At 38.0% G+C, this 15,599-nt stretch overlaps 2 protein-coding genes and 1 long non-coding RNA gene across 10 annotated transcripts; all 3 read right to left on the bottom strand.

The window, feature by feature from the left end:
* Positions 1 to 723: 723 nt before the first annotated feature.
* On the bottom strand, positions 724 to 2,236 carry LOC103421551 (xanthohumol 4-O-methyltransferase). The gene is made up of 2 exons (XM_008359596.4): positions 1,280 to 2,236; positions 724 to 1,097 (listed from the first exon to the last, which is right to left on the bottom strand). The coding sequence occupies exons 1-2, from the start codon at positions 2,066 to 2,068 to the stop codon at positions 801 to 803; spliced, it is 1,086 nt and encodes a 361-aa protein (XP_008357818.2). The 5' UTR covers positions 2,069 to 2,236; the 3' UTR covers positions 724 to 800.
* Positions 2,237 to 6,380: 4,144 nt separating this feature from the next.
* Positions 6,381 to 10,291, bottom strand: LOC114826944 (uncharacterized). 8 transcript variants are annotated; one of them, XM_029107941.2, is made up of 10 exons: positions 10,150 to 10,286; positions 9,126 to 9,228; positions 8,695 to 8,789; positions 8,350 to 8,418; positions 7,900 to 8,015; positions 7,719 to 7,773; positions 7,517 to 7,637; positions 7,297 to 7,344; positions 7,063 to 7,157; positions 6,381 to 6,615 (listed from the first exon to the last, which is right to left on the bottom strand). In XM_029107941.2, the coding sequence occupies exons 3-10, from the start codon at positions 8,770 to 8,772 to the stop codon at positions 6,514 to 6,516; spliced, it is 684 nt and encodes a 227-aa protein (XP_028963774.1). In that variant the 5' UTR covers positions 8,773 to 8,789; positions 9,126 to 9,228; positions 10,150 to 10,286; the 3' UTR covers positions 6,381 to 6,513. The 8 variants fall into 8 exon arrangements, 7 of the variants coding, with proteins under 7 accessions (XP_028963774.1, XP_028963773.1, XP_028963771.1 ...); XM_029107940.2 differs by having other exon boundaries at positions 8,695 to 8,780; XM_029107938.2 differs by lacking the exon at positions 10,150 to 10,286 and adding an exon at positions 9,608 to 9,916 and having other exon boundaries at positions 8,695 to 8,780.
* Positions 10,292 to 11,329: 1,038 nt separating this feature from the next.
* On the bottom strand, positions 11,330 to 12,154 carry LOC139198503 (uncharacterized). The gene is made up of 2 exons (XR_011584035.1): positions 11,866 to 12,154; positions 11,330 to 11,752 (listed from the first exon to the last, which is right to left on the bottom strand). It is a non-coding gene; the product is annotated as an uncharacterized lncRNA (long non-coding RNA).
* Positions 12,155 to 15,599: the final 3,445 nt, after the last annotated feature.

The following is a 15,599-nucleotide window of genomic DNA, read 5'->3' as shown; positions in this document are numbered from 1 at the left end:
TTCCAATTTAAAAGTTTAGAGGGTAAATCGAAAGTTAGGTGAAAGTTCAGGAAAATCGGCAGTTTATTCATATTTAAATCTATTTTCAACTTTGTAGTCACCCATGTTGCCTGCTCACAAAGACTATATATGTACCTGACAATTTACCATTAGATTAATGGCATGTAAATTAAGATGCATGCCACAATCATTAAGTTATTGACTTAAAAAACATCGTTAATTAACCAACATCTAATCGGCAAGCAGAGAGTACGAAGATAGCACGGCCTTCAATTTGTACTGAGGAAGTACCATGTACTTAAAATGAATTGAAGTACTAATCCAGAATTACAGATGAAGAGAGTGCTTTGCTTTTTGCTAATGGGGGTGAGAAGAAGCGGCAAGTTGAGCTAGTTAATAGGAGCGAAAAGACTGAAAGTTCTCTTTCTACAACACCGAAAGGTTACGTGCCTGTTTGTGTTGGTGTGGACGTTTCATGGTTCATACCAAGTTGCTCCTTCATGAAAAGTTCTTGCAGCTGCTATATAGATCAGCTGAGGTATAAGGGTTTTGCAACGATGGGTTTTTGAGGATTCCATACGAAGCCAAGGATTTTGAAGAGTATTGGATGATCAAGATTGAACCAGTTTAATTAATTAGTAGTCATGGGTTTGTCGGGTTTTGCAATTATTCGAATGAATGGTGTTAGTTTCTAATGGAAGTACCGCAAGGACTTAAGCCAGCTTGAATCACTACGATTGAGGATCGTTTTATTGACAATACATAATAACTACAACATTTGCATGATACTGGAATTTAGTTCACATAGGGTAGGCCTCAACAATGGATACTAAAGCTGGAATTTTGATGACTTTGTGGCGAGGGAAACCTCCTTCTTCCAATATCTTCTTCCATTCATTCTCGGTTCTCTCCCTTCCTGACGTGTGTGCAATCATCACTAAATCAATGACCAATCGTGTGTCATTCAGAGTCCCTTCACCATTTGGCTCTAGAACTATATCAGCAATAATGATCTTGCCACTTTTCTCGGGTATTGCTTTTCGACAATTCTTCAAAATCTTGATGCAATCACTATCACTCCAATCGTGCATAATACGCTACATTAATAAAAAATTAATTAGTGTCATTTCAATTTTAGGCAAGAATACTATCTCTAACTAACAACGTTTCTTCACAAACCAAAAACTACGAGGTCGTCCCCTTGAAGGTGACAAAAGGAAAGAAATCCATACCTACAAGGCTACAATCATACCATAACTGGAATGTAAAAGAGAATTACCTTCATGAAAACTGCATCCGCATTTGGAATATTGCCCTCAAACATATCACCACCTACATGTGACACGCCATGGTACACCGGTGCTGTGGCTACGACATGGGGCAGATCAAAATTGAAACCTTTGATGTTGGGATAGGCCTTGACAATCTCAGCCACTGCACTTCCAGTCCCACCACCTACATCCACTAACGATCCCACACCATCAAACCCATGTTCATAACCTGTGAGTATTTCCTTCAATTCAAACCTAGAAGTACAGGCCATGCCATCATTGAACAATTTGTTGATCTCTGGATTTTGAGAAGCGTAGTCCCAAATATCAAGCCCATGGGCCATCTCAAAGGCACATGGACCTCCTTCTTTGACTCTTCGGCTGAAATAGTGCCAAGGCGCCATTAGGCAGGGGTGATTATTCATCATAAGTATAGGCGCTAGACTCAGCTCTGCGTCATGTAACAACCATCTTGATGAATGTGTCAAACCATAAAGAGGTTCCCCGCCATCAGATGGGTGATGAACGGCGAATATATTCCGGCGGACAAGAAGTCTCATGATGCGTGTGAGGGAAGTGATGTCTGGGGAGGGTGCTATGCATGAGGCTAATTGGGACAAAGCGATCATAGGGTTTGAGTTTGAGGCACCATCACTAGGTCTATGGGAGTGTATGATATCGGCTATGCGTAGCTCCACAGCACATTTTAAGGCCATGGAATCAGCAAAACCAAACATGTACTTCCATATATCTGCTTGGCCTCTTAGGCTTGCCTCAATTTCTGGTTCTTCCTGCATTTCAATCTATAGAGTACTTTTGAAAGTGGTGCTAATTACATGAGTTATATAAAGAAGGGAATATTATATAATCTCAATAATGTTGAAACCTTTTGGTAAACTGGAGTACTCAGTAGGTGTTGTAGGTAGCGGTTGAAGTTGAAGGAATCAATTAATAATTGGATATGTGTTGAATGTGTTGATTAATCAACCTCCTAATGCACATGCACTAACTAGCCGACAAATTTACTGCTATTTGTTTAAGAAACAATGTGATAATTTATACGTAAGGGATTACGTTACTCTAATCAATAATACTAAGTCTACAACAGATTATTGTTCAATATTGTACATTTTAGTAAATAGCTCAATTCAAAATCATACTTGGATCATAATACGGATATCTATTTAGTAAAATATGATATAATATGTGGCTTCCTTCATGCATAAGCTCTTATATATGTGTAAATATGATAAATGAATTATAACTATTTTTCAGATACATGAGTTATATAAAGAAGGGAATATTATATAGGGGTGTGCTACCCACACACCCAAAATTACTTCTCACACATTCTTGTTAATTTCTATCCGTTGATCTTCTTCAATTTATCCGATCCGACGGCCGAAAATTAAAAATGTGTGTGAGAAGTAAAATGTAATGAGTGGATATCACATCCCTATTATATAATCTCAATAATGTTGAAACCTTTTGGTAAAGTGTAGTACTCGGTGTAGCAGGTAGCAGTTAAAGCTGAAGGAATCAATTAATTATTGGAAATATGTTGAATGTATGGATTAATCAACCTCCTAATGCACATGCACTAACTAGCCGACAAATTTACTGCTATTTGTTTAAGAAACAATATGATAATTTATACTTGAAGGATTGATTACGTTACTCTAATCAATAATGCTAAGTCTACAACAGATTAATGTTCAATATTGTACATTTTAGTAAATAGCTCAATTCAAAATCATACTTGGATCATAACATGGATATCTATTTAGTAAAATATGATATATAATATGTGGCTTCCTTCATGCATAAGCTCTTATGTATGTGTAAATATGATAAATGAATTATAACTATTTTTTAGATAGATCGGGCTTGGGAGCAGCCTCTCCATATATGGGGGAAAGGCTAGCCGACATTCACCTCTCCCAGACCCTGCGTAAAGCAGGAGCCTTGTGCACTGGGTACGACCTTTTTTTTTTTTTTTTAGATAGATCGGGATCGGGGAGAATTTCTTAAATGTGAAGTTAATATATCTATATGTATTAGGAAATTATATGAAAGGGATGTTATTATTTTAGTTTGGATCTAAGAAAATTCGATGAACAACAATTACATAAATAATCTCAGAAAATCAAAATACCAGACCTGAATTTTTTTTTGCCTTCATTAAATGGGCAGGACCCTCCACTGTTCCCACGTGCAGCTCAACATCCCTAAGTGTCCAAGCAGCTGACTACGACTACTCAAAGCTGCCTTACTCATGGCATGAAAAAGTCAAAGGTATTAAAGATAGGGTTAATTACTAAATCATGTCTTTAATACATTCCCAATTGAAGATCAACTCAATCAAGTAATGAATCCTTATCACAATGAATTAGGGATACTTCCACCATTATCCCAAGAAATTTTATCTTAATTAATATTTTGGGGATGTGTTTGCCTCATTCATCCAACGGATGACACACATTAGCCAGTAGGATGCCAACATGTGTAGGCAAAACCCTAACCCCATGGTCAGCCACCTCCTCCTATAAATACCTCTATCTCCACCAAATTTTGGCAAGCTTTTTCCTACGCATACAAGCCTTAAACACTCACTTTTTTCATAGAAACTAACTTAGGCATCGACGATCCATTGGCCAAACTCCCCCTACCCCTGCCTTGTGGGCACATAAGGCTTTGGTCTTTAATCAAATGTGTTGATTGTTTTGTAGGTACAAATTTGTCAAGACTAAAGACATCGGATTTTTGCTACCACATATTGGTGCTTTCATTGAGAGCTTGATTCAAACACTCAAAGAAGAATCTCGCAATTGATTTTTAGAATATTTTGTTATATTGAATTTCTCACACGCAATATCATTTAATTTTTCAAAGAATAGTTTCTTGATTAGTCCCTAGAGAAAGGATACAATGGTAGAAAATTCTGGAACCATGACGAATGGAATGCTCTACGTTCAAGTATTTGGGTCGGAGAACAAATACCAAGATGTTGCTCCACATCGATGATCCTCAACACATAACACAATGGTAGGTGGTGCCCTACCGCCGTGGAGCACCATTACCTCCACTGTGGCCGCTGCCTAGCAACCACTACGCGTCCACCAAGCAACAGCCCACGCTGTAGTTGCAGCTACAAACCACGGACAAAAGGCCCATGCGATGGCAACCCCTGTTGTAAGTCGAGCAACCAAAGCCTAAGCCTATAACGGTGCAACCACAAACCCTGGGCATAAAATTCATGTCCATAGAATAGAAAGCCTAAGGCATGAAGCTCAAGGGTGACACGGGCATGAGCCCAGTCCATTGCAGCAGCTGCGAACCATGTAGCCCAGACGACCCAAACTTAGCGAGCAATAGCAGAGAAACTCCAAGCCCAAGGGCAGGCGACCCACGTGTAAGCCCAACGGGTTCTAGCCCACGGTTAAGCGGGCCAAGCCGAAACGGTTCCATGCTCGTGCGCCAAACCTGCTCTATCGACCCAACCACAGGTCCTTATACTGGTTTTCAAGCCATTTTAGATGACCTGGCTTCAAGTCACCAAACTAGCTCTTACTCAGGTTGGGTAACTGATTTTTGGACCGGTGACTGGACCAAGGGTAATTTTGCCATTTTTTCCATAGGTTTGCTTTATCTAGGCCCAAGTTTTGCACCTGTAACTCATTACACTTCCACCACTTACGGAGATGCCCATCATCCGAGCTCTTTCACCCCAAATGGCGAACAACACCTGTCCTGGTAGGTTGCCGACCTAACCAGTGCCCTTGCGCAGCAGACGACTATGGTGAACCAGCTCCTGAAGCACATTGAGATGCAGCTCGCCCCAGGCGAGGTATCCCAAAGCAGAACAAGGGCAGATCATCATGACTCTTACCAGCAATGTCTTAGCAAATAGCCATTTGACCAGCCATGAACCAAGCATTCTGGAAGTGTACATTCCCTACTTAGCCCTTAAGTTCAACATACATTCACGGTTGGGTCCATACTATGACAAGCATTCCAGACATTCCAAATGAAGTGTCCACTCATGGCTAGGCCTGCAAGAAGTTTCTCTTATCAAGCACCAGAGTAGGTAACACGACGAACAAAGGAAAACACGAGAGCAGTCCATCTCGAGTTCAATTGGCAACCCACGCCAAGAGCTACTACGAGCAGCTTGCTCACCAGCCAGAGATGAACCACGTACACCGTAGCCACGACACAAACCAGGAGGATAAGTAGAAGAACAGTACAGACCAGCAAGTCAACACCGGAGGTAGTCAGAGGCTTTGTTGCCTTAGTATAGGAAAATCCATGAAGAAGTACAAAGACTCGTAGTAGAACAATTGCACGAATTTCAGCGCATCAAGACCACTGACGTAGCACTCAAAAAAGACATAACCTGTATGAGCAGCTCACCTTTCATTGACAAGATCAAGCCGATAGAACTATCTCGCATACACTGACAGATGCGTAGATTACTTTTGTTCCGATAAAATTGACATATCAAGGAAATGGCCGTAGTGTTTTCTAGAACAAGATCTTGATCAAGAATTGTGTCCAAAACCAAGTGGTACATGCAACACCATTCTAAGAGATGCATACATAGGGGTAGACTGCAAAAGATTTGAAGACAATCAAATCCATTATATCTTTTAATATGTCTAGACTTCTAGCAAAATGCATGTTCCATCTAAATATTGTTATTACATTTAAGACTCTAGAAATTAAACTATGCAATATTAGGTTTTTAGTTAAGTCTTGAATATTCTTGTCTGCAAAAGATTTGAAGACAATCAAATCCATTATTTCTTTTAATATGTCTAGACTTCTAGCAAAATGCATGTTCCATCTAAATATTGTTATTACATTTAAGACTCTAGAAATTAAACTATGCAATATTACGTTTTTAGTTAAGTCTTGAATATTCTTGTCTGTCTCTCACTGTGTTTGGTTTATCTTAAGAGTAAAAGTTTGACAAACACAAAACGATAACACATACCATTAGGTTGGGCTTCATTGTACCCACATAACTTATTTGTATATTCGCTTTAACATTAGATGTGGGGTGAATAGAGTTTGAAAGATAACGTAGTTATTACGCAGCTTGAAGCATTACAAAATTTCTCCAATAATAATTGTAGATACTCAAATCATTTCAATTCTTGGTTTGATCATCATTATTCATTCCATCTAGTAACCATTCAAGCAAATTTTCAAGGGGATTTTGTACTACCTCTAAAGCTAGCTACTGGTACAATAGATTGTAAGCTGGTAAATCATGTATTCTTTGAGTATCTTCCAAAGACAGCTCCCTTTCCAACTGCGTCCTTGTTGCTTGTAGAACCTCCTGAACGATTGAAGCAGAAAATTAAGGGTTAGTGATTGGAAAGCTCATCAAACAAACAAGCCAATATGACCTAAGTTAAACAAGAAGCTGTGTTGCAATGAATGCTCAACTCTAATGGTTAAAGAGTTTGAAATTACCAGGAAGATGTGTTATCAAGGATAAACTAAGAAACGAGTGAACAAATATAAACCAGCATTAACTAAAGGGCATATTGAAAAACAAATAGATGAGGTTCGCACGTTCTCGTTGGTATGGGATAGTTAAAGTATATCTTGTTAAGTAGTTATTACAGCCGAGGATAATATGTAGAATTCTAGGTTTCAAATACATTTTTCTAATATTTGATAAGTGTTGAAAATGCTAGGCATGATTTCTGAGGAATTCGAACATTAGAAAGTTGTGCGCGCATGCTTGTGATAATGTGCATGCTTAGAGCGAGAGAGTTACGTTAAACTGCATGTAGGACGCATTCACTGCGAGCCACTGAGCATCAACCATTTCGAAAGCTATACAATACAGTACATCAAAGGCGGCTTCATCTTCTGCAAGCAACTCATAATTCATGAGGGTCGATATCAGTAACCTGTGTTGTTTTTTAACAGTTCTCTAACTCTTAAGACATTTGATCTGTAACCAAACAGAAGACATTTGAGCATAACCTTATCTGAGATGTACATTTACCTCCTAATAGTTTCACGAAATTTATTCCTGGAAGACACCTTGGTTTTTCTGCAAAGTATATGAGGAGACGAGGAAGATTCAAGAACTTTCCTTATATAAAATTTTGTGAAACAGATGGTTTGAATTGCTTCAAGAAAGAAGATGATTTCAATTTAACGTTACAATTAAACATGATAAGAAAATCTATTCATGGTATAGATGTTAGAACTTCTTTACAAACCTGAGCAAAGATCCAGCATTTCAGTCAACATAAATGATATATTTATGCCAGCAACAGCAAACGGGTATTCCCAAGTTGCTCGATTTCCATCTCGCTTGAACAATAACCTACGGAAAGATGCCTTCATTTTGAATTTTATATGATTAGTAAGCTAAAACACAGAAAGAGAAGATGTGAATATTTGCAGGTCAAGAGGGCATACTGGATAAGTCCTGGCGTAAAAAAGCAAGTTCTCGAGGGAGATAAAACCGCAACCCCTGAAGAGAGCATTTCACTATAAGAGGATAAACTATGGAATTGCAATAGTACAGTCTAGTAATAAGACGAAGTATTTCAATTTCAAACTGTCAGACTAACTTTGTTTCAATTGGATAGAATTGTACCTAAAGTCGGTAGAGGGGTTAGAACCTTGCCAACCCATCTCTTTCCATTGGTCGGAGATCAGACCTTGCAGAGCAACATCTGGAAAGGCAGCATGCCACAATGCTTTCAAGGCTTCCTGAAGTTAAATGGAATAACGTAGACTTATTCAACGATGAAGAACCAAATAGCTATCGAAAAGGGGTTTAGGCTTCCTGAAGCATAATGGTCACAAGATAAGATTTAAATCTTGTACTGCTATTGAAGATTCGGCATGAAAACTAAATTGCAATCAAATGGTTTAGTCATGATAGCAAATCGTTTCTCTAGCAGACTCGAATCATAGATAATGAAATAAACAATGTACGGTCATCAGAATCTATCGTAGCTCATTTTAGCCACATTAAACCAAGACAACAATGGACAAGAGTAATAATAAAAAAACATGTTCAGAACCAGCATGAAGAGTATACTTGATGATCAGGGCGATTCTCGTCAAAAGGTACTTGTAATCGTGCTTGAAGCCTCAGAAGTCTCTGTTCCTGTATATAGAAGTTGAAAATTTCATTGGAAGTCCAGTAAGGTGGGTAACACCAAAGTACTTAACTTAAGAACCTAAAAGTGACCAAAGCTAGAATTGCATGCTTAAGTCTTCAGAAATTCCAAGAAAGCTTTTAAATACAAAGTGACAATGTCATACTATTTCACACTCTACGGCAGTTTCACATATATCTATACAAGTCCTTAGAAATTAACTGTTCATAAACAAATTCAACATCAGAAGCAAAAGTTGGCAAGGGAACACCACAACTATATACCTGAAAAGGACTTAAGGAGTCATTTCGTCTGTTATTTGACCGCGTAAATAGTCCTGTCCATGATCGTGGTCCAACCATAGCATTAACTACAACGGCTAAAAACTCGTTAGTGAAAACTGAAATTTTGTGAACAGAGTGTAATAGGATCATATGTACACATTTTATTATAAAGTTTTGGTAGTTTAAGAAGAACTTGATCAGTAGCATTGGTCTCAGTGTATACAATGGATATTACAATTCAAGAGATTTGCTTCAAGCCGTCAATTGCATACGATATAACAGATGAAATGTGTGCATGAACTAAAGGCGTTCTGTTCGTCATTTCGAAGTAAATGTCGTCACCATAATTATTGATAGAAATACATGAGACACAGTTTTCCTCTGTTGGGAACCAAAAGAAGAATTGAATGGAAGAGAAACACTCCACTCACTAAAACATTGAGTTAACTGCGATTTGACATGAGTTGAATTGTGTGGCCATTCCAACTCTTCATTGCACTTTTTCCGTCTCCTATAATTTTCATCCTCATCAACCTACATTCGGTAGCATTTCAATACTTATAAATCGTTGCACATAACACACGATAGCATAGAAAAGGTTTCAAATTATGGACCGATCCAATAACCTCTAGTCTAATGTGATAACATCAAACATTTAGAAGCCAACAGAGCACGTAGAGCACACAAACGAAAGGCAAAGTTCTAACTCCTTAAAAATGTGGCAAACACAACGAAAAATAAAATCGTTCAACTGATATAAACACGTTCTGAGGAAAAAGTAAAAACAAAACCTGTCATGAACCATTAGAAAAGGCTCTAAGAGTAAATATCAATGGGAGAAAAAATCAACAGTTAGTAACACGAATCTTCGATTCACAAACAGAAAGAGAGATGGGACTAATTAAAAGCTCACTTTGCGAAAGGAAGAGCAAGAAGGAAAGCATTGTCTACGCTTCCTTGATCTCATGAGGAGGCTAAAATCCAGAAAGAGGAAGAGAAAGAGATAATCTTTCACCCTCCTTAACCGAAAGCGAAAAGGCCAAAAACAAAAAGTATATGAAAAAAAAATGGTGGCAAAGGCAAAATGATTGCGCTCAACAACTCATGCTCTTCAGTATTCTCCTATAATTTAACCTCACAATTATTCAGCTTTTTCTCCTTTTTTCTATCCCAAATCACTTTAAGGAAAAACACAGAAAATCAAGGAATGGAATCATGGCATAATTGCTTGGTGCCCCAAAAGCTTTGAAGATGGGAACTTTTTAGAGGGAAAAGATTAATAGCACAATTAATGGCCTTCCTTTTGCATAATTTACGATCAAGGATTGAAACTTTTCTGAAAAGGTGAGGTGGGTGGGTACCTCGGCACTCATAGCATTGACATACAAGACAAATATTATGTACGTTGCAACATACAATCCATAGAGGAGGGAGAGAGAGAGAGAGAGAGAATACCTGCTATGGCATCTGAGGAGACATGTTGGCGGTGGTGGTTCTGTTGGCGATGATGGTGTCACGGCAGGGCCCGCTGGAAGAAAGTGGTGGTGGTGGGAGCAGGAATGATACAGAACGAAGAGGAGGAGGAGGAGGAGGAGGAAGAATGACATTATCCCTTTTTTTGTTTTTTTTAGAGTTAACAATTTTGCATTCTTGCATTCAAAAAAGGAATTGTTTTGTTTTGGGAAGTTTTGTGTCAATCTGTCATATCAAACCAGTCAATTTCCTGCAAACCAGCCTAGACATTTGCTCTCCCTCCGGTGCTTCTCTTTTGGCCTTGGCGGGTTTGTTCTTTTCCCTGTGGCCTCGCACGTGCAAAATTATGTTACTCTAACACGGGTTTAAATGTACAAACTAAAATCATTTGACTCACAAACATAAACATGACGATATAAATTATATGCTCACCTATACGTATTTGAGTTTGAAATCTAGTTATGGTGTAATTTTGGCCCTTTATTTCTTCTTTTTTTTATAATTTTTCTAATAATTATAATTGGCTAGACTTCCGTATGATTTATTCGATTATTCATTATCAAAATCCACAATGATCTTACGTTCATAAAATTAACATGAGATTACATAAATAGTCAATCCACTACAAGTTACAACCTATACAAACTGTTCATTTTGAGTGTTAAATGCGTTGTTGGAGGTCGTTCTTCATGATCATTATGACACAAAGAGTGCTATTTTATATGATGAATATCACAGTTGAAGTGTTTAAGAGTGTTATTTAATGTCATGCTTAACTAATTTTAACATGCCCCACCCCTCTTTTTTCTGTAACTTTGGGGCAATGGCCATACAAATGTAACAAAGCCCAGAAATACCTTAAGTCATCCAAAAAAGGGCTAGAGTTGTGACGGTCGCCGAAAATAATAAGCTTCAACTCAACGTTGCTACGTATATCAGCAAAGGCGATCCAGCACCATATTAATACCTAAACTTGTGTTGTATTTTTTTAGTTCCATCTTTTACTCATAAAATTTTAACATCCAAGATGCTGGTTGCCAGAGGATGGAGCTCCTTATATGCTTAAGCTAATTTACTTTCGTGGCTTGTTACATATGAAATAGAGAACATAAAAGGCTCTTCGTGAAGATTAAACTTTAGATAATTTTGAACCCACTGAACGAAGAAAATTCGAGTCTTTGGTGATTTTATAATATTAAACATCAGTAACAAACACTCTGGTTACACAAAATCTCTACCTAGCAAAGAAATTGGAGGGTTCAAAAAGAAGGAAAATTTGACTAAATTAGTTGATGTTGAATAATCACAGTGATGAACAAGTGAAACTAAGGAACAGGATAAGACTTGTTTTTGCACATGCACTTGTAAGCCATTGGACATGCTTCAGCCTCAGTGATTGATGCACAAACAAAGCTCACCATCACTAGTCTGCATGGTCTGCAAGATCCACAAGCATGGGAGCAATCTGGCAAGCTCGACCCTGCCACTTGGACTGTATCTGGCCCCCTAACTCTCTTATAATTACTTGCCTTTTTCTCCACCAATGCTTCTCTAATTGTACTCTTCAGATGGCGCCCATGATGATCTGCATGACATATTTTATCATCAGAAAAAATGTAAAAAAAGAAAAACGAAGACTTGTTTAATGTTAATTAATTACAGTTTATAATAAATAAGTTTAATCCAGAGTAATCATACGTGAATGAGGCCGAGCTATGCGCCTTGCGGACATGGCTTGTGGAAGGAAAAGAAGGACAACAACAAATGTAGCTACACAAATTGAACCCTTCATGATTTTTTTTAATTTTGCTTCTTTTTTCTTCTTTTGTTTCGGAAAACAATAGGGTTTTGCAAGCTAGAGAGGATGTTGTGGGATTGAGATATTGGTAAGAAGAAAAGGGTTGAAGGAGATGAATATATAGAGGAATGAGGCTGGAGAAATGAGAAAAATTAAGAAGAAAGTATTGAACCAAATCACAGGAGAAAGTGGTATGAAAAGAAGAGGTCACATGAAAGCTACGAGATTTGCATGTTTAAGTAACAGATAGTCACAGGACTCATCAAGCTTTGCCTCTGTGGTTCCATGGAAGAATGGTGATACGGCTAATTGCTCAAGAATTTACTGAATTAAAATGGTGCTTTCTTTTACGTGAACTGCTCTGACTCAGACTTTGGAAACGCATACACAGCCATAAATGCAAGCTTCATTAATTTATGTATTTTGGTACAAATGAAAATTGAAGGTTAAGATTGATAATAAATTTGGCACTGCGGATCTGCTGGGAGCCTGTGACTTCCATTAATAACATCTCCGCTTGCTGGATAGGTAGCTGCTATATTTGGTGAACTTTATAAGCTACTCTATTGTTCTTCATGGACCGTCTCAAATGTGAAGCCCCTTTGTTAGGTGGTCACTGGCTAGTATTGCATATTCTTAACATAGGAGAAAAAGTTATTAAATTTCAAAGAGACGGGCCAATAGTTCTCCACTCTCTCTTTCACAATTATCTCCCACATGCCTAGCTGTGCGAGGTGTGAGGTTGCTTTTATTACATATTGTAATTTTTGTTGATTCACCGATAAGAGATTTTCAATAAAATTATTAGTTGTCATTCGTTATACACAATTATGCATGTGTCTATCACTAATCACATAACTAATTGCATAATAATAAAACCATATGCCTGATTGTATATAACTTGTGATAAAAAAAATATTTTTCTCCAGACGCAAATGCATGATGCCTATATTAATTAAGCTAGTTAAAGGCCTAAAAGCCTGGGTACTGCTGGCTGCTGCAGATTAAGCCTGCAGTACATGTAATAGATGAGCACCAGTAGGTCCATCCCATATATAGCTCTCAAAATTGGTGGTCCTCTTCTCAAATCTGGTAAACTTAAAGTTCGGATGAGAAAATGTAGAAGATCGATATATCTTGAATCTTTAGATAAGAACAATGTGCTTTTCTTTTTTATTAAGCTTTTTCTCCAAAGGATGCAGGTTAGGGAAATGTTTAATTTTATTCTGGTGTGTGCTTTTTAATTTGTTTTTTAGTCTAACAGTCCAATTAGCCCATTTGAAAAAGCAAATGGATTATCGATCGATCTTATCGTTTTTGTAATGGACATCGTTTATCGTATTGTTATTTGTTATAAGAAAGGCTTTCAAATTCGTAAGCAAAATCCAAAGTCAATATAAAAATACATATGTTGCACTTCTAGTTAGAAATACTTTGCTTGAAATCATCGAATATTTTACACCTATCTAATTAAATCCTATGCACTTGTTGGTCAAATGTCAGGAAAGGGAACTCCCATGTAATTGGGATTCCAAAATATTGATGGTCAGATCCATGCTTGTAGTTGTGCTTAATTTGGCTATTGGACATCTTATACTACACTTTTTGTTAACAAAATGATATTCTACTAGAAGGATTCGAATATGAATGAAAAAATCGAGGACATTGTTATGCTCAATTGGTCTACCACGTTAGTCTATGCCCTAAAATATATGTCGTACTTTTTTATTAAATTAAGTATGTGAATTAGTAACACTAGATATTTGTGACAACCACACACATGAATTTTCATAGGTAGGACTAAAAATTAGGTATAAATGATCTTATATGTAATAAAAAACAATCTGGTACATTTCCTGATGCTATGTTTGTGTGAGGAATTTCCAAGTCTTAAGAGATTAAAGTCTAGTTTATAAAATAGAACACAAAATGTTGATAGGAGGGATTAAAAAGAATTCTCATATAAGCATTACAAAAACATGTGAGAGAGACTTGTAAATGACTCATTTTAAGTAGTGATTTGCAAATCTCTCTCACATGTCTTTACAATAATGCTCATATGAGGTGGGGTGAAGAAAACCAAAGGGGTTTAAATAGTATTACCCCACTCTAACTAATACCGAGGCCTTTTGTGGTAAAACCCCACACCTGAGGATTGTGCAGGTGGTTAAGTGTGGACAATATCGGTGTCGTTAGAGTGGGGCGGGCCCAGCGATCCAAAAATTCCAACATGGTATCAGAGCCCACGGTTGCGGGCCCGTGCAAGCCAACGAGCTTGTCACCACCCGGAAGGAAACAAGTCTGAGCTCTTAATATAGAGACGACCGCTGAGTTCCAATTGAAAACAAGTGGGCCCAACGTCAGCCGACCTCTGAGTTTCAATCACCGATGTGGATCTCCACGTGTAAACCACTAAATGAGGTTACACGTGAGGGGGAGTGTTAAACTGTCCCACATCGGTGGGGTGAAGAAAACCAAAGGGGTTTAAATAGTATTACCCCACTCTAACTAATACCGAGGCCTTTTGTGGTAAAACCCCACACCTGAGGATTGTGCAGGTGATTAAGTGGGGACAGTATCGGTGTCGTTAGAGTGGGGCGGGCCCAGCGATCCAAAAATTCCAACATTTACAATAATGCTCATATGAGGATTTTCCCATCCCCCATCAACATTTGGTAATCCATTCCTTACTAAATAGCTTTACTTCAATTGCTTAAAATTTGAAAATATCTCGTCCCAACATAGCCAAGTGTAATTTTATGGTAGTACAAATAATACTGAAAGACGTTCCTGGTGGTTGCTGTGTGTATTTGACTTGCTGTTTCAAACACTAAAAAGTAAAAATTCTTTACTTATGCTTGTATATAAGATCAAAGTGAACTGCAATAGGCTATAGCAACCTAAAATCTTCTCCGGCTCAATAATTGATCTCACTATTAGCATCCATAGTTGAGCACATATATACAGCCATGGACGGTCTAGTCCGCAGCGGCACCACCAGCATGAGCCGGCGGTTTGATATTTATAGTTACGAGCCATTGGATCGAGTGAAGACAAGTGCAAACAGGCATGGTGTTGGAGGGAGGAGATCAATGTAGTTTAAGCGTAAGAAAGTGGCACAAATTCCGTTGAGGAATAATGAGGACCGAGCCAAGCGGAAGCGCCAGATATTCCTAAACTCCTACAGGTTTGAATCACCCGATAAGTCACAACGCTCAAGATGTATGAAGTTAAACAAGGTGGCTTGTAAAGTTAAGACTGCTGCCGTGAAGCTCGTGTCGTCATTCTATCGAATTGGAGCTTACCCATCTTGTAACTGCCGGGAGGCCATCCGCGCCTCCTCTCCAACGCCGCGGAGGAATTAAATCTTTTCTTTATTTCTCAGTGGTATGAAAATAGGCTAATTAAGAATCTTGTCGTACCCAGTGCACAAGCTAATTAAGAATCTTGTACATGAGTAAATATTCTTACATCTGGAAGTTATAAATCTCGAGTATTGCCGGCTTCATTGTAGGAAGTGATTCTTAAGTGAATGTTGCTTGTATATAATTACATGTTAATTAGAGATAAGTTGAAAATTCATTGCTAATTGGTAATTTCGGATAGTAGGGAGAGTTGAATATTAAAGTGCGCA

Source organism: Malus domestica, chromosome 09 (assembly GCF_042453785.1).
Source record: "Malus domestica chromosome 09, GDT2T_hap1".
Classification (NCBI taxonomy): Eukaryota; Viridiplantae; Streptophyta; class Magnoliopsida; order Rosales; family Rosaceae; genus Malus; species Malus domestica.
This window is presented reverse-complemented; position numbering and strand designations above follow the sequence as displayed.

Coding starts and splice junctions, on each gene's coding strand:
- LOC103421551 (XM_008359596.4), bottom strand. CDS start 2,068: ATGCAGGAAGAACCAGAAATTGAGGCAAGCCTAAGAGGCCAAGCAGAT. Junction 1,098..1,279: donor CGGATGCAGTTTTCATGAAG/GTAATTCTCTTT, acceptor TTATTAATGTAG/CGTATTATGCACGATTGGAG.
- LOC114826944 (XM_029107937.2), bottom strand. CDS start 9,661: ATGAGATCAAGGAAGCGTAGACAATGCTTTCCTTCTTGCTCTTCCTTT. Junction 9,229..9,607: donor CTTGCTCTTCCTTTCGCAAA/GTGAGCTTTTAA, acceptor TACCGAATGTAG/GTTGATGAGGATGAAAATTA. Junction 7,638..7,718: donor TTTACGCCAGGACTTATCCA/GTATGCCCTCTT, acceptor TTCAAAATGAAG/GCATCTTTCCGTAGGTTATT.